Raw genomic sequence first — 19,399 nt, forward strand, 5'->3', positions numbered from 1 at the left:
TTATCTAATATCATCCCACGCCCAGGAGGCCGTCTGCTGTTTATTTGAAAACAACTTTCATGTACATGATGCTGCTGCTAAACTAAAGCTGAAGTTAAGCGTTTTAATCCCAATACAGCAGCTGATTTCCACCCCAATCGCCCCCTTCCTCTCATGACATCATAATGGGAATAGCCCCAGTCACTGACTGTTTCCTTTCTCCATAGATAAAGAAGGAAATGCTGTTTCGGTTGCAGACCAGTACCTATGGAAGAAAACAGATTTAGATGGAGGGATATTATGGAGAATAAAAAGAAAGATGGCAAACAAGTGTAATGACTGAAACCCACCTGAAATTAAAGAGTGGAAATCCTTAAGGAGAGGGTACACTTGTTTTTATGTGTGCCGTTACATCTTGTGCACGGTTGAGCGCTTTAGCCTTTCGAACTATACGTTTTGACCGTAAGCCCATATGGATGCTTTCGACACATGTGCACTGCGTCTGCTTTGTGAAAGATGTAGACTGTCTGCGTGTCTAGAAAAACTGTGCTGCACCTGTACAGCCAATGGACAGTCACTGTGCACGAGACGTGGAGGCACATGAAAAACCAAAGTATACTTTGGCCTTTAAAAGTCCTTAGAAGAAAGCCTAGATGATGAAAACTCAAAACATACTCTACTCAAGTATATGAATGCAAACTCTTCTAGCTACAAAAGCTTAATTGTCAGACCATATTTCATAACTCAACACAAGTATGCATTGCATTCTCAGTAGGGCTACAAGGGGTGCTATAGCAGGAAATAGTGTGTGTGTGTGTGTGTGTGTGTGTGTGTGTGTGTGTGTGTGTGTGTGTGTGTGTGTGTGTGTGTGTGTGTGTGTGTGTGTGTGTGTAACCTGAGCACATGACTGTTCCAGCAGGCTACAGACATGTCAGGGTACAACATATCTGACATGAATAGTTGAATTGCTGAGGTATTGCACATTTGCTTCTACACCTCTGTGGTGGGGTGAGCAAGAGAAAGACACAGTGTGTGTGGCATCAAGCCTAGGTGAGGCATTTATTGGAAATAATTGTAAACATAACATTTTCATAAATGGGGGAAATAGTGTCCAAGAGGGAAAGTGTCCAAAATAAAGGGGGGTCAGGGGTGAGTCCATGGAGTGCCCCAGGCTTGAGTGGGGTCCAACGGCCGCACACGCTCCCCTCCTGGATCCGTGGCGCATGGGGCAGCGTCATCATTAGCGGCCTGTCTTCCCAGGCCCGCGGCAGGTATGAGAGGAAGCGGCCCGGCCCGGCCTCTAGATACATCGCCAGACCTGCTCCTTGGACCCCCAGCGTGAGTTAGATGTGTCGCCGGGGGACAACAGCATGCGTCGTGGCCAACATGCTAGAGGATGGGAAGACAGGCCGCAAACGATGACAACGCGCCACAGATCCAGGAGGGGAGCGCGTGTGGCCGTCGGACCCTGCTCAAGCCTGGGCCACTCCATGGATACCCCCCGACCTTCACTGAGTAACACTGTATTTCACCGCGAGGATGCCAGATCCCCCTTTGTTTTGAACACCATTCCCCCGGACACTATTTTACCCATTTTTGGACATTTTGTGTTTACTGTTATTTCCAATGGATGCCTCTCTGAGGCTTAACGCCATACCCAATGTGTCCGTCTCTTGCTCACCCCGCCACACCTCTTATTCACCCTGCCTCTTTTTGTTCTTTTGTCCCTTCTTATTTCTTTCTCCTTCCTGGTCTTTCAAAGCTGGATATAAACTGCGTGGCACGCTAGCTAGTTCGTTCATCTCAAGACAAGGTAAAACTACATCAATGTTGTCACCTTTCCCCACCTCATCTTCCCTCCCAACCCAAAAAGGAGCTTGTCCGTTGTGCCGTCTAGTTTTGTTGTAGTTGTTTCGTTTCTTTCTTTTGTTGTATTTTGGATCAGGTGATTTTGTTCCCCTACCTGCTTTTCCCCCCACAACCATCTCTACCACAAAAAAGTAATGAAGGAAAACAGAAGAATGTTTTGTCTTCCAGGAACCACATACTCCCTTCCCCATGAGACTCTTGTGATATTTATGTGTGCATGACGTCATCCATATCCATTATCAGTGCATCTGGAAATGTTTGCATTTAAGTGACTTATCTTTATGTTTTTAAGCACGCAATGTCTGTAGTAGCTGTGTATTTTATGTATATACTATATTTTAGGGAAGTGCAAAACTACATATTTTCCAATTTGATCATTTGTTGAGCTTTCTGAATGACTAGTCAACTAGTCGGTCTTAAAGAAGCCAAATTAGGCTGGTTTAGATCAGACATGTTTTTCAAGGGTATATAAAGTATACTGTATCTATACATAAAAAACAACATGAGAAAGAAATCTAGATAATCTCACTAGTCAACCTCACTACCTGACAGTAGGTTGTTAGATGACTAGTTGACCATCCTGCCCCATCTCTAATATAATTATATATTAATGTGGAAAATGGTGACACAAAAGGAAAATATGGAGGGCTATTGCTTTATTGTTTTCACAGTTTCATAGTCACCAAGCAAGTGTAAGTCTGTTCTGTTGTGTTTGCTTGAATGTGAGAAGGAATGTCCGAGTAAATGAAGAGGGTGAGAGAGTGAGATTTGACCTCTGGATCACTCACCCGTCACCCATGATGGGATCACATTTCCCGGCCAATCAGCAACTTTCATCCATTTTTCAGCCACTGTGTTGAATGCCAAAACAACTATGACATCACAAGTGCTTGTCATGGCTGCAGTCTGTTTGATTTGTGTCCCTTTCCATGAATTTGCCCTGAAAAGTGTGTTGTTGTGCATGTGTTTGTGTGGCCTCTATCTCTATTTGGTAGCGGAGGCCATTGCTATGTGTTTAAAATTAGCCAGCCTCTTGAAAGTATGTCTGTGACAGCAGCGTGCCTGTCATTGCTCAGGTAGTGGGTGTCAGGTGATAGGTCGGTGTCGGGACTACAAGGGTGACGTCAGCCCGTCAGTCGCCTCACTGCACGTAGCAGAGAGTCAGTGCAGATAAAGTGTGCCACAGTCACACTCAGTTGACACCACGCAACCTACTCAAAATGCAAAAATCGAAATGGTATAGAATTAAAAGTTTTCAAAACTTTAAAGTGATTTTATTAGTAATGGCTAGACTTTTTACATTTACATTTGCCAAAGATGCTTTTATCCAAAGTGCATTCAAGATATACACATTATCAGTAAGTGTCCCGATTGACAAAACAATCTTAAAGATTAATTAAAAGAAAAATCAGATGCACCTAAATTGATAATGAAAAACTTTGTAGACTTAAATTCAGCAAAACATATGTAGCACTTTCTGCAAAATTCTCTGGGTGCATTTTCTGTTTGGTCATAATAATTCTGGTCAAAAATTAACACATAAGGGGATGCATAGCTAGTGATAATGACAAACTTTATAGACTTGTGTGTGCTTTCGCTTTCTGCGAAATTCTGCCAGTGCAGATTCCGTGTGGGCCTAGTAATTACTTCATCAAAATGAGTGATCAATAAAGCAGTAATTATTTCTATAATTTAAAGAAACTAATAAACATGCAAGGAGATGCTTCAATATTAATAATGACAAACTTTGTAGACTTCAAATTCTACGTAAATCTGTGGCGTTTTCTGCAGAATTCCACGGCCGCAGTTTTCGTATGGACCCAGTAGTTACTTTGTCAAAAAGAATGATAAAAAGTACTTAATTCTACATTGTATTTCTATAATAAAAGAAAAAAAAAACATTTTAATTATAAACTTTGGTAGACTTCAAATTCTACGGAAATCTGTGGCATTTTCTGCATAACTCTACAGATGCAGTGTGGACCTAGTTACTTTGTCAAAATGAATGAAATTTTTTCTGTGTTATGCGTTGTAATGAACACCTGTAAATTGGAGTGTGTTGAGGCTAGTTTGGGTAGATTCACTGCCTGCTGCAGCCAGGGCAACACTGATTGATGTGCTGGAGGGGATACCGAGCGTTTCAGGACGAGAGCGATGGAGAGCAGCAGAGATGCGCTCAATACAGAATTGCTTCCTTGCCCGTCTGGGTCCCGTCTATTTGTCAGCTGTGAGGAAGGAGAAAGGGAGAGAAGAGGAGAAACGGGCCAGGACCAGTGCCCAGCATGTAATAACGGCTCGGAAAGGAAAGTGCTGACTACGTTCGGGCTTTGATTCCAACTGACAGAACCTTTTCAAGTGTTCATTACTCACTCCAAGACATCAGGCCCCGTTCACCCAAACACAGACACTTACACACATACACAATCAAAGAGAACTGTCCACCAACCCACAGTGTTCAGTCTGTTTTCTCTTTGGTTTTTCTTACTATATGGCACCATCCCATCCCACTCAGGACCACATCCTTAGAAAACAGTATACGTACAATGAACAAAGCTTCTGATGGTAGCAGATTTTACATGGGTTCTAGCTGGTCACATATGGTCATCAACAGACATCTTCACAAGTCTGATGCATAGTCAAGTCTGAAGTCTGTCAAAAGTCCAAGTCAAGCCTCATATTGTTGTGTGCAGTGCTTGTCTGGTCATCTTTGTCTTTAAATTTTAGAACAAGCTGTAGTCTTTGTGTGGTTGTCAACATTGCTTTGATGATTTTCAAGTTGCTGATTTGTCCATAATTGGTCCAAGTCAAGTCGCAAGTCAGTTGATTAACAGTAGGGCTGCAACTAACGATTACTTTGATAATCGATTAATCTAACGATTATTAGAATGATTATTCAACTATTCGTGCAATTATTGCAATGATTAATCATTAGCTTTTACCAACTATTCAGCTTGTGCCCAGAGATAAAAGGTTGTATTAAATATGCTTACTAACAATAAAGAGGACAAAATCATCTTTTAAAAAATGCCTCTAAATGACATTCACTGAATTAAAGGTAAAAAAATACTTTTTATTAAGTTTAATTCAGTAAACAATTCACTGCAATTGTTATCAAGTGTATTTGTCTTGTTTTCCATTGAAATTGTCTAAAAATCCTTAAAACGAGATACATTTACTTCAAAAGCAACATATAAGATATTAAGAATTGCTTTTTGAGAATTTATCTTGAACATAACTGTATTTTGTATGTAAGTGTATTTTTTCACTTGTTTATACTTCTGCCAGTGCAGTAAAGAACAAATATACTCATATTCAAGATCTATTCTCTAAAAGCAAGTCCAAATATATTATATGCGGCTTCTCAGGTGAATGCATCTTTTTTAAAGAATTTTAGATAATTTAAATATTTTTAATATTATATTCAACATTCTCAGATAACAAATATTTCATCTGCAGTATAGCTCCTAAATTAAATGTATGTTGTTAAAAGAGTTTTAGATATTTTTATTGGAAAACAAGTCAAAACAAAAACAAATCAAAAATGTATTTTGTTGGGGCTTGGGTAGCTCAGCGAGTAACGACACTGACTACCACCCCTGGAGTCGCGAGTTCGAATCCAGGGCGTGCTAAGTGACTCCAGCCAGGTCTCCTAAGCAACCAAATTGGCCCGGTTGCTTGGGAGGGTAGAGTCACATGGGGTAACCTCCTCGTGGTCAATATAATGTGGTTCTCGCTCTTGGTGGGGCGCGTAGTGAGTTTTGCGTGGATGCCGCGGAGAATAGCGTAAAGCCTTCACACGCACTATGTCTCCGCATTAACACGCTCAACAAGCCACGTGATAAGATGCGCGGGTTGACAGTTTCAGACGCGGAGGCAACTGAGATTCGTCCTCCGCCACCCGGATTGAGGTGAGTCACTACGCTACCACGAGGCCTTAGAGCTCATTGGGAATTGGGGAGAAAAAAAAACATATTTTGTTGCAGTGTATAATGGGACAAAGACTACCCTCTCTCCTTTTTGTTCTCTTCGATCTTAAACTCACAAAAAACAAACTCTCTCTTCTTAACGATAAGAAACACGCAGTGACACATATATTATGATTCAATACGTCGCGAGCCATCACGTTATAATCTAGCTGCAGCAAGCGCGCGCTTGAGGGACGAACATCCCCACGTGAGAGAGCGAATCAGCCCGGATGCAGTTTCAATCTCTCCGCCTTAGATCGGGTCACTTCACGCGACTCATAGAAGCGGCTCTGACCGCACAGAGAAATGCCAGTTTCGAGTTTGTACTTATTTACATGACATGCTTCATTATTATTTGAACTTTAATAAAGGATGCATTAAAGATATAATGCCAGCGTGTTTCCTTCAAAGCCACTCGACACAAAAGTATTGCTTAAGCAGAACAGCAGCTCTGGCTCTGCTTTATTTCACAACGTAAGTGCTTCTGTATTTACTTATTTTGTATTTTTTTATAATTCCCTCATACTGTGCGATCTACATCAGCAGAAGCTGTTTGGAAAGTTTGGAGTGCATCTGGACTGTGAGCTGTGTCTTCATCCTCTCCTCAATCAGGCGCGAGCTGAAGTGCTCCTCTCGCGCACCATCATTAGTTTCATTTGATCTCATTTTACATTAAATAAGATCAAATGACTATTCTACAACAAAGAATTTTGTCAAAATGTTTTATTGTCGACGTTGATAACTTCGACTAATTGTTTCAGCCCTACTTACCAGTCTAAGTCTAAAGAGTTTCCATCATCTGGTCATCAGCTGGTTCAAATTGGTCTAGATGATTAATCTTGTGGACCTTGTTTCTATCTGTCTGTCGGTCGGTCAGTGAATTATTATGATTAGCAATATAAAAGTAATAGAAGTCTATGGTATGTCCTCATTTAGGTAATTAAGTAAATGTGTGTTTGTGTGTGTGATGAATGACTCTGTAAAACATTGTAAAGCTGTATTAAGCCAATGCTAATATGCTTGATGGCTTCTTCTTTAGAACCTTTTTTATATATTCATAATAAAGTAGCCATTATCTCTTTCCGGTTTCATTGACCTCTTAGATGACCTAAAGTGACCATCTTATTTGAATACATTCACTTTATAATAAACCAGATAAAGATGTTTTAGCCTCTGTCTTGTGGTCAGTGATGCTGGGGAGAGATGCTGTCTTTCTGTCTGTCTTGTTTTCTCTCTCTTTCTTGCGCCTGAAAGGGGAAGAAGTCTGCGAGGGCTGGAGAAACCAAGGATGACTTCTGATTATACATACCCACACATAAGTGCACACCAACACACACATGCACATTTGACCCACTCATATCTTAATAGCTAACATCTAAAATTATTTAAAAACAAAAAGCCTTGAGCTTGGTATGTGGTGCCTGCTCTTCTAGAATGGCATTGATGTAACAATGCAGCAGACGTGTGGACAGCAGTAGGAGAGTGAAGGCTGCTGGCTAAAACCATTAATACAGCTTTAGCTACAGATGATTGAATTGCTCCAGCTAAAGTCATTTGCTAGCGTCTGGATGAAGTTGTTCCTGAGGTGTGGGGTGGGGGGAATGGATGGCTCTCAGGGAGAAATAAGACCTTATATCCTGTCCCAGTGCAGAAGAATGGACTAAATGCTTTGAATGGGTGATGAATGGGCCAGCAGTGTCTCCTAATTGCCCCTTCTATTTGCAGCTCATTCTTATCAATTTGCATTCCTAACCTCAAGCGGTAAATTGGCCATGGGGTTTCCCTCACGTCTGTCTTTTTTACCCAAGAGTGAAGGGTAAAGACTGAAAATGAGGCAGTATGGGAACGCTAATGCTGGAGGGGGCAGTTGAACTAAAGTGACCGAGCATGCACTAACAGACTCCAGTCATTCTTGGTTAGCTCATGTTAGCCTGTGTATCTGAACTGTTGCTCACATTAACCCCTGTCAAAGCAAAGCCGCCTGCCGGACTGTGAATGTGAATGCTGTGTGCTTTGCATCCCTAACTCCTCTTCCCTCCATGCCTGTTCACTTTTTCTCTCTTCCATTTCTTCACCACATCTTTGTATGCTCATCTTTAGTCCCTTTAAAACATCATTTCATTCCACTAGCCCAGGGGTATGGTACAAAAGATACTTTCAAAACAGTCTGCTCAATCAGAGATCTTTTGTCTTGTTTTTTTTTTTTTTTCATTTTGCAGGAGCCATTTTACCATTAATAACTAACCTCACTCTCATAATATTAGAAATACCTCATCGCCTGTAATTGACCCAAAGATCACCTAGCTATAACTGTTAATTTAGCAGTTTGAGAAAGGAAGAAAACATTTTCATTTAAGTTTGTCCTCAGAAGATTTAATTTTAACCATTAACCTTTTAACTGTGCACATATATTTGTTTTGATGGTCAAGCCCTGGGAAAACCGTTTTTTTGTTTTTGTTTCAACAAGGCTATTTTTAATAGCAGTTTAATCAGTATGTTTAATGGTCAGTACATTTACATGTGCAGCAATCAAGCTACAGTGAGATTTTGCATACTCGAGCTACAATCTTGATCAGTCTGTTCACCTTTACACAAGACACAATGCGTAATTGAATATTTGAAGGAAGTACAATCAGCTGAGGAAGTGTGAATACACTTGGTCACGGGACACCCCTGTCTTTTTGAGTATGTGCATGATGCCAAGGACAATTTGGTTTTATTAATGTTTACATGATTAACGTGTTTCAAAAAGCCGGGCTACAATAGCATTATCTAGGGCTGTTAGACCGACTTCGCAAAAATTAGACTCGTATAATTTCAGTCGGACTAAAGCGTCTAAAATTTTTTGGTTTAGTCCACCTGAAATTAAACTTTTAATGTTCATGTAAATGTACTGAGTGAAATATTAGCCATAGATTTTAATGACACTAAAAGCAGACTTTACAACCAGGACAAAGCTCTTGACTTTGTCTTCAGACACATAAGACGTCATCATCCATAAGACAGCACTATGTATATAGGCGTGATCTTGCATTTTACTGGGACAGATACAACCATTCTGGCCATTTTGAGGTACCCACATCTTACACTTTCTCCAGATTGATTATGTCCCATGTAGTGTATTCTGTGCCACACCCCGCTGGGCCTTGCAACAATCTCCCCTGCTGTCTTTCCCCCCATCAACCAACCCACCCCTCTTGTCCGCTCTCTCTCCTTTCCGCCAGCCTGTGTCTACATGACCTTGCGTTATTAAATTGCACTTATCAATCATTCTTGCCAGGGATGCCATCGCCTACCACATTAAAGAAGTCAGAGAAGTCTGGTTTCAGCAGCCCCGTGCCTACGCAGATCTCTTCCCCCCGAACGGCATTCACACACCATCATCGACCTGTCATTACAGGACCCAGAGGTGAGGTCCCTACCCACAAACTCCCAAAACTACACCACTACTCACCCCTCCATAGCCCCCCCCCCAACCCACCCCCTTCTTCCCCAAGCCCCTAACCCCAGCCAGCAAACCACTAGTCTCAGACGGCACTCCACAGATCACCCACAGTAGGTTTGCTAACCGCTATGATGCATATTGCACAGAAAACGGGAAAACACTTTCTCGATCTTGGAAGTGCTAATCAGATTGACTGGTTTGTAGCAACTTTCGTAACTTCCTCTGCACTGTGACACTATTTTTTTATGTGTTTTCTGTACAGTCATTCACAGAGACCATGTCAATCAATTGTTATGGTATAAAGTATCTCGGATAACCCTGCTCCTAAATGGCACATAATATAAAACAAACTGATTGATAGTTTTAATTGTCTGTCAGACTTCTTGTCTAAGGCCCTATTTATACCTGGCATTTGAAACAGGACGACGATTAAAAAAAAGAAAAAAGGTGGTCCAAAACTTTTTGAAATTTGTCCACTTTAGCCACATTCGGAGGTGGTTGAAAATGCATATGACCATATTGGGCTCATAGTGTAAATGTTCTTCTGTTCGAATGTGTTCAAACAGCAGCAAAGCACCGCCTACTCACCTGTCAATCTATGTGTTAAAACAAGATTTGTAAACTTTGCCGGTTACGTGTTTGTTTGAAAGTAAATAACCGACCAATCGGAAAATGTAATAAAACATTGTTTTTGATGTTTGACGTTATAAAAATCAGACACCCTACCCTCAAAATCTAAGCTTAAGTAGTCCAAAAGATACAAGCAGGTGTAAGTGGTGATGTGTGTCGCTTGTCAATTTGTGATTGGATCGCCCAAAACACCATCATACCAGATGTAAACAGTGTCTAAGTGGGCGATTCTTGGCCAGAATAATCCGTGATGCAGTCCAGACCTTTTGCTTACCTTTAGACTAAAGTCTGGATACGCAAGACTAGCAAACCCCTGCTGTCCCCTTAACCACTATTCCTACACACCCCACAGTGTGGCTATGTCAAAAGGGGTTGGATGAGTGGGAAATTCCTCCTTAGTCTGAGCTGGTCAGTGCAAAGCAGGCTCTGTCTGAGACAGTGTGGCTAAAAGCGAGGGAAAGTTATATTTGAAGCTTGTTAAAATTGGACAGTTGTTGACAAACACGCCAAGGACATGTGGTCAATTTTTTGAGTGCAATCAGAGTATCTCACCCCGTCCAGCTGTTTGATTTACAATTGTTTAATGTAAACACAACTGGATCTCTGAGTATGACTTACGACAGGTTAGTATTCTCCGTGAACAAGGCTTTATCAGAAGGTTGCTTGGATCAGGCTATCAGGACATATTGTCACTGGCTGTGAATGGTTCTGTCAAAAGATAAGGACAGTTTTTAATCAAACACTCACTCATAAAAGCAAACAGAAACGCAGCTGCTACAGTACATACTCTTGTCTTTGCAGTTATGAGTTACAGTGAGGAAAATAAACTCCCATTTGAATTTATGGCCCATTGGCTGGTTTGTGGTTTTCCATCGTAGATTCAAAGCACATTTTTCTCTTGTCCAGTATTAAATGAGCTCTATTCAAAGGTCAAGGTTTAGTTTATGGAATAGTTATGGAACATTTCAAAGTGTTCATAATGTATGAGCATTTGCCTCAATAACTTTGATGTAATACATTTTGAATGGAATGAGATATGTCAGAAGACTTTGTTGAAGGGGTCCTCAGGCTTTTAGTCACAAAAGAATCTCTTATTTTAGTAATGTTCTTTATTTACTGCATATAAACTGTGCCAAATGGCTTGTTTTCAACATTAATTACTTTATATTTATCGATACATTGAAGTGGAAACCACACAACTTAATTTTTGAGGCTAATAGATTTAAATCAAGTTTGGAAGTGGTATGCTGTCACATTTTGTATTTTCGTACTTTACGCCCATGTGGAAGTAAGAAGAAAAATGAACTACGATTGCATATGCATATGCAGTAGAGGCTAAATCCATTAATCTATTATTGATTTAAAGTAGCTGAGATTTGCCTGCCTCTCTTTTAATACTTTTTAAATGTTTTAATATGTCAAACCTGGTGCGGTTTAAGCGGCTAGATGAGATGGGTGGGGAAGCCTAAAACATTCCCTTCTAAAACCATTAAAGAATTTTTAAAACCGCCTAAATCTGTCCTCCCTTTCAATTGTCTGTGCGACTTTGTAACACTTGTTCTCCGCTCGTTTTCAGTGTTATTCAAACACCCTGAAGGGTGAAGTGGGGACCTGTTGCTGATCGCGTTAAAAAAATAAAAAGTCTTTAGTTATTATTTTGATAATCCACCATTCAAGGAAAGTTGGCAGCAATGGGTCGGCGGGAAAAAAGGTTGCAGAGAGTGAAAAAAAAAAGATCAGTGAACCAATACGATTTGCAAAGTGGAACTAATCCCTAGCCTTTCTAATACGCACATAGCCCTCACGCGAGTGGTAGCACAATGGCAACAGAGGAGCCGCGCTCAGCCAACTGCTGGAGTCTGCCTCCTTTTCAGCGCATAGTTATCATTTCCATATTTGCTTTGGGAGAAATGTGTCAGCTGGACCCCCCTCCGATTAACTCTTGGGCCACCCACTACCTTTAAGACTGGCCTGTGCCTCTTTTGGTTCAACTGCCATCAGCAACAGGGTGATATTGATGGGAAATAGGGACTTTACTTCTCCCCTGTAGACATCTACTCCACTGCTGTACTTGGGAAACATATTTGCACTGTTCCAAATCCTAGTGAGCAGCCTACATAGATTGCATTTTAAAGGCTAGGGTATACTTTGGTTTTCCGCGCAACATTCCTTCTTGTGCACAGTGCAGCACTTAGCCTTTCAAAGTATAATCTTTTGACCGCAAGTCCATACAGACATGTTCAACGCATGTGCTGTCTGTGTGTTTAGAAATACAAGGATGCACATGGACAGTTCCACATGTATTGTGCTGAAGTACAGTATACTTTGGCCTTTTGGCATCACAGGTGCACCGCCAAAGCTGTTTCAAAAGTTAGGCAAGTTAATTATGCTGCCTCTTAAGGTATTTTGTTTGGCCAAATTCTAAGGCAATGTGCATGTATACTTCAAGGTGAAGGCAATCCCAGAATGCATTGCTACAAACTCAGTGAAAAACAGAAATCCAAGATTGCGATGAAATTAGAGAAATGTTGTGCTCTATTTGTGCGCCATGTTTTGTATCTGCCTATGTCACTTGTGTATATATACATAATGGCATATATATACAAATGGCATAGGAAGATTATATGTCACTTAAGAGGTTCCATAACCATTAGGATGCTGCTTGAGGCCACATCCGCACTAATCCGTTTTTGTATGAAACCTCTGTTTTCAGTTTCCTAACATTATTGTTTTCCAAAGCATGTAGTGTTTTTGAAAACCTTCGGTTTCATTGGAGAAAAATGCCATTGTGATGTGTATGACAGATGTAAACAAATCAAAATCAACACGTTTTTAAATGAAAAACATATTCGTTTTGACGTGGCCTTAGAAGTCAGCTGGCTATGTGCATAATAGGCACTAAGGCAGCTCACTCGGTTTAGGAAAATAGCTTTTGTATCCACAGCATCTTGTGAAACCCCATCTCCAAAGAGTGCTTCTTCAACGGACCAGGTTCTCTTTGAGCATTCCCACCATTTGATGCTCTATACTTTCAAACATGGTGGCATCATACTCACAAAAAAAAAGGCAGCTGGTTAATAAAACATGAAGAAGAAGTCATTTCTAAGGATCAGACTCCTTTCATGGGGCTTCCATGTTCTTCTTATGTCTATAGTTTAGATACTGTTCGTCTCAGGGCCTCCATGCTCCTCCTTACAGTTGTGTGTTCTGTTATTAGTCTCATCTCCACCCCCTTTTTAATTCATGAGCTCATGCTAGCCTCTTTCAGCCCATGAATGGGGTTTTTCCCCATTCACTACATCAATATTAAGGCACAGGAGTCAGAGTCTCCATTTGGCGCAACTGGGAGTGTTCCCTCAATGGTTACAATGGAAGACTCACGTCTGAACAGCCTCGAAAGTGTCAAAGGAATTATGCCATCTTGCAGCCTTTACAACTTGTTTACTTGCAATTTTCCATCCAAATAAGCACCATTAAATGAATAAGTACATGACAAGGGAGCGGGCCATTTAAGTAATTGGCTATCATTCCACAACACTTAGATTCTGTCGGCGAGTCAAGGAAAGAAACGTTTTTTTGTTTCCCAGCACACTAATTTACTGGGGCTATTTGCATAATTGACAAAGGAGGTTTCCAGAACCATTTCACCCAAGTTGATGTGAGCTGTTAAGGGGCCATTTGCAATGGTCACTAAACCTGTGACATGTAGTTTAAACCTGATCTATGGTTTGTTTGACCCTATAGAACTGACAACTCCTAAATGATTCAGAGACGTAACAGGTAAGCACCTGTCTTCATGAAAGCGAATGTTTGACGAAAGTTTGAAAAATAGTTTTGTTTGGCAAGGAGAAACGTCACGCTGCGGTCCAGTCTCAACATGTTGCCTCCAGATAGATGCTGTTATGCCAATTGGATCTACTTCTTACAATAACTGAGCAGAAACCATATGCTGTTCAAGTGTTTCATTAAGTCAGCTCTTGGATTATGAATAGCACCCATGAATTTCATGGAAAAGACCATTGATTGCCTTTCTCTGGACCAGTGGGTTTCCAAGTTCAGCTTGGTTTTGTGGTTCGATATATATGTGCTATATGGGCTGATTCTCTTGGACTAGCATTGAAGTATTTTGGGACACTTTTGGACACTTAAGTCACACTTTAATGTCTGAATGCCATTATATAAGATACACATTATTAAACCAAGTTGCATCTGCAACTTGCCACAGCTTTTCTCAGAACTACACTTTCCTTAGCCATTTTGTCAAGTTACTGTACTTTTAACTATGGGCATGTTCCACAAAGTTTGACAAGCAGAAAATGTCTGAATATCTTTTGTCTTAATTTTAAATAATATATTTATTGGCCCATTAGCAATTGGTTTGATATTTTGTTATATATAATGCATAGCCATTCTTAAGTGTGGCTGAAGTGTCCAAAACCTTTTTGGGCACTTCAAAAGGTGTGTGTTCCACTCAAATCCTGACTCAGCTTTGGAAAGGGTGTGTCTCAGTGGGGGTCAGTTGCTGCGGCAGAGTCTCGGCACACAGGGCTAATCCAGTAGACGAGCGACAGTAAAGAATATTTTTGCGCACGTCTACGTATTTGAACTACCACAGCCGGTCTCCTTGTAAAAGTTTTTATTCCACCCCTAACAAAATATCCATGACTTAAAAAGACGGCATCAGGAAAGGGACTCCAATCGGACAACGATTCCAAAGAAGGGCAGGAGAGAGTCATCCATTCCATTATTACTGTAAATACAATGGCTACATCGCAGCCCCAGCGTCCAGAGTTTCCAGTCACCCTCTATTGACAGAGCCATAAATCAAGGGCCGAGCTAAGTGAATTACTGCAGTAGGGGGGCTGTGGTTTTAACAATGTTTATGTAGTATCAGCTTACCATCTCTCCTGAAAGAGAGCGAGAGAGAGCGATTGGAGAGGGTGAGTGCGGAGTCTTATTAACTCTGCTGCGATACATCACAGGCTTAAAGACCCTGCACTGCTGCACATCCCAGGCATTATACTAATAACCAATAACCGAATATTACCTCTATTAAGAGCCACCTAATTAGATTGTGCTGGTTACAATTAAATACTTGATAAGGTCCGATCCATTAAAAGACTGTCAGTCTCAGGGCGAACTGAAGGCCTGCCAGCAAGGTGCGTCAGAGCAGAGGACCGATACATCACCCTCTTCCATGAGATGGTTAAATTTTTTTATTTTTTATTTCATTCGTGACGACATTGTATGAAAGAAAATGCAGAATGAGGACATGGCAAAATTGTATGTGCGTATTTGCGAGGCGTGGACTCTGCCAGCATCCTTTTGCTAATTTTACAAGTGGAGTGTAGCAAGCACCACATGAAGCACTCTCTGTCGTTACTCTTACGAGTTTAATCGGATGTGTGGATTTTTCAAGTGCTGTTGACTGAACAGCTGGTTGTTACAGTGGCTACCCATTGTTTAGAGCAGGTGCATGAATTGTGTGCGTGAGTGCGTTCTGTCATAGACCTTAGTCAGAGTAGACCGCATATTTATTTTGACTTGAATGAAAACGAAGCTGCGAGGGATAGAAGTACAGTCTATTCAATTTGTCCTACCATTTTAAAGGGATAGTTCACACAAAATGTGTTGTTACAAACACGGAACAAGAAGCATACAGTGACCAGTGCTTGTCAAACTTGAAAAAGAACAAAACAAGCACCATAAAGTAGTCCATATTTCTCAAGCACTATATCCCAAGTCTTCTGAAAACATACAATAGCTTTGTATGAGGAACAAGCCGAATTTGGGTCATTATTCACTAAAACAATCCCATCAGTCATAGCTCTCAAATCTCATTCGTGCATACTCAAACTTAGCGCATTAAGATGACGCCAGATTTGATGTCATTGGTTCTCAAGTGTCTTTTAACTGATCACAGCATGCCAAGTTTCAATATGCAGAAGCGTAAGATTCTGAAACTTACCCTACGCAAGTACATGAACACAGGGCCTTCTAGCTGCACAAGCTCGATTTCATGCATTATTGCATTCCAAAATATGTTGCACCGCAATTCATAATGCGACGCAAGTATGAGTTGCATTCCCAACATTGCCACAAGGGACACTATAGCAGATATTTGTGTGCTTGGCTGTCCACATGGCGGAGCTACAGTCTGAAGAGAATATTGTTGAGCAAGCAAGTTAAAGTCAATATGTTTATAGCAAGTTACCTAAATTATAACACATCCAGTTTAATGGCACACATAACCGCCTCCTTGAGTACTGAGGTTTCAACCAGACTGACACTGAAACCAGACACTGGCAATGTGTTGGCCAAGCGTTCGCATCTGCGTACGCGTACTTGCACTAAGGATGTTTCTAGCCTTAAGGGCAACATTTTCTGTGAACCTTATGAGAGAGTGCATGCAAATATTTTGTAACAGTCAGCCCAAACTAGATGCTCCACCTCTTTGTCTGTGACCCCATCTGCATGACCAATCCACCCAAGCACAAATCCACCAAGCACAATGTCTGCATCCTGTCTTCATGGACCCCAATGCCCCTGTCCTCCACCCTTCCCTTTTACTCTCCTTCTGCCCTTTCTAACCAAACTCATCTCTCTCTCTCTTCTTTCAGCGAGTCCTCACGCCACACCGTCAAGTCTTCATTTCCCGACGTCGCCAATCATCCAGCAGCCCGGCTCCTACTTCTCCCACCACGCCATCCGCTACCACCCCCAGGAGACGCTCAAGGAGTTTGTCCAACTTGTCTGCCCTGACAGTGGTCAGCAAGCTGGACAGGTGGGCTTCCTTAATGTAAGAATTAGCATTTTTGTATATGCACACATTCCCCTACCTCCATTTTACGTATTATACTTGTTCATAGTGATTTAACGTAGTTATTCATGTAACGTTGATGCAACGTCTGTGCATGTGGCATAAAACATATAAGAAGACTGTGTAAGCTAAACATAGTCTTCGCAAGAATATGAATGCTAGGCTTCAAGCTTTGCAAGCTTGATTTCATGCGCTGTTTTCAAAAAAATTATTCATAAAACAATGCAAGGATGTAAACTTGCGTTGTCTTCAGTCAGTATTCTCCTTCAGTTCTTGCTGAGCAAGTTGGTTAAAATTAGTTAAACTGTTGACATGTTTATATTTAGCTACCTGAACAACAAAATATTAGTTATTTTGGCACAGACAGTTTAAGGTAGCTCTACCGCCCCCTTAAGTACTGAGGTTTGTTACCGCCACAGTAACGTTAGAACAGGGCAACGAATTTGCTATGTGATGACCAAGCATTCGCATTTGCGTACTTGCATAGAGTATGTTTCTGATGTTAGGGGCCGTACACACAAAGTGTTTTTGCTTCTTTCACTGTTGCGCAGTATCTCGCTATTTTTTCAACATCTCGCACAGGAGTGCCAAGTTATAAAGAACTTTAACTTTTTAAAATGTTTCTCAAGACACCTGCGCTCTGATTTATGTGTTGTGCCACATCTAGGTTTTTTTTTTACCACAAGAATGCTTTCGGTCTGAACAGCCCCTTAAGAGTTACTGTTTGTCTGTTTGTTAACACTTTTTGTTAACACATTTCATCTGATTACAAGCACATGCACATAAAGCAGTGCTGTACAAAAATACACTAAGCTCATAAACGGTAAGTTCATAAACGGTTAAAGCAAAAACTGATCGATACATGCAATTTTTTGCCCATTACCCCGATTTCGGGTTGCATGTAAACACGGTTTTCTTGCATTTTCAGATTTGTTTTAACAGGCTGGTGGGTGGGGGTAATAAATCTGATCCCTGCACTATAGTGACCCGACTCTAGGTTACGGACTCACCGATATGGCACTGACGGCTGGGGAAGAGAACGTGCTGTTTGGGTCATAGATTCTGAAATGTGAAGTGCGCAGAGCAGCAGAACTGTTTATGACTCGGAGCAGCTGAAAAATGCTGAGCAACGTCTCTCTGATTCTTCTGATGTGCACATGTGTGTGTTTACAACACGGTTGTGTGTGTGCGATATATTTACAGTTTTTGCTGTGCCTGCTGGTCATACATGTCCGTACACGGGGGGTGCATATGTACTTATGGGGCTTGGAAGTTGAAAGATAGGATGTGATGTGCATTTTCATGTTTTGTTTTTTTTTCCTTTTACTCTCACTCTATCCAGCCTAACGGGAGCAGTCAAGGGAAGGTGCACAACCCGTTCCTGCCCACCCCCATGCTACCCCCTCCTCCGCCTCCCCCCATGGCGCGACCCGTGCCCTTGCCTGTGCCAGACTCCAAACCTCCCTCCACCTCCACCGAGGGAGGGGGCAACTCCCCCACCTCGCCAAGTGAGTATTCAAGCTCTGTTATGGCCCATCACCTGGCTTCACACACACTCATACACACATTTGCTTTTCTATCATGGTGAGGACTTTCCCTCAACTTCTGTTGTTTTTATACAGAGCCTAATATACAGTATTTTCTATCCTTAACCCTACCTTTTACATCTAACCCTCAAAGAAGATTTTTTTTTGCATTTATACATTTTAATTAAGACATTATTTAGGATGTTTCCTCATGGAAAACATCCTGATGATGGGGACCAGCCGTTGTCTGGAAATCATGATTTCAGGCTTTACTATCTTGCACTAGAATGTTGGCAAAACTTGACCCACACACACGCTCAATACCAATCCTGTATTACATATAGAGCCAGAACATAAAGTGTCTCGGTTTTCCCAAGCGAGTGTAAGTTTATCTAGAGTGTTTTTCGAAATGAATAGAATATCTCATCAACCATGCATAGTGTCCGTATCAAACCTTAGTTTACAAGCCATCCTCTCAATAGCTGTACTGCTCTCGACACAATATTGATATTCATCTTGTTTGTGTTTGTGTGTAATTCTCACCACAGCCTATTCCACACCGAGCACGTCTCCCGCTCAGCGCTTTGTCAGCGTGGGCCCCAGAGACCCCAGCTTTGTAAATATCCCTCAGCAGCCTCAGGTGAGAACACACCCACCCACACATCCACCCAAATCCCTCAAAGTCCATCAAGAGTCCTTGTTTTCTGTCATAATTGGCTTTGAGCAGTTTTATGGCAGCTCTAAGCAAATCTCTCTCTCTCTCTCACTGCAAGTGCTCATAGCTGATTTATTACACATGTAATTAGCGTGTTCTGACTCGGATTCCACTGCATGGTGGCCGCAGGCATGATTTACACCCCTGAAACACAAATACTCACACTTATGTGCTACGCATCAGTTGTCAGATGGTACAATTTGACACAACTAGTACAGTCAGGCCAATTAATCAGATAATATTTGAACAATTTGAGACCAATTAACAGCTTTGATAAAATAATCATACCTGGAAGTATTAGCGCTCTGTCTGTCTCTCTCTCTCTCTCTCTCTCTCTCTCTATCTGTATACTCTCTCTCTCTCTCTCTCTCTCTCTCTCTCTCTCTCTCTCTCTCTCTCTATATATATATATATATATATATATATATATATATATATATATATATGTTT

The 19,399-nt window shown here is 41.3% G+C and overlaps 1 protein-coding gene across 9 annotated transcripts in view; it reads left to right on the plus strand.

Moving 5' to 3' along the window:
* The window catches only part of LOC127438980 (nuclear factor 1 A-type), a 219,189-nt gene that overhangs the window by 168,984 nt on the left and 30,806 nt on the right, over positions 1–19,399 (plus strand). For 3 of the 9 annotated variants that reach the window (XM_051694943.1, XM_051694944.1, XM_051694946.1), the window contains exons 7-11: positions 1,742–1,792; positions 9,094–9,222; positions 16,509–16,687; positions 18,051–18,216; positions 18,783–18,874. In XM_051694943.1, coding sequence (XP_051550903.1) covers positions 1,742–1,792; positions 9,094–9,222; positions 16,509–16,687; positions 18,051–18,216; positions 18,783–18,874 — 617 coding nt within the window. The remainder of the gene's footprint in view (positions 1–1,741; positions 1,793–9,093; positions 9,223–16,508; positions 16,688–18,050; positions 18,217–18,782; positions 18,875–19,399) is intronic. The other 6 variants (XM_051694948.1, XM_051694950.1, XM_051694945.1 and 3 more) reach the window with 3 other exon arrangements.

Source organism: Myxocyprinus asiaticus, chromosome 50 (assembly GCF_019703515.2).
Source record: "Myxocyprinus asiaticus isolate MX2 ecotype Aquarium Trade chromosome 50, UBuf_Myxa_2, whole genome shotgun sequence".
NCBI classification, from domain to species: Eukaryota; Metazoa; Chordata; class Actinopteri; order Cypriniformes; family Catostomidae; genus Myxocyprinus; species Myxocyprinus asiaticus.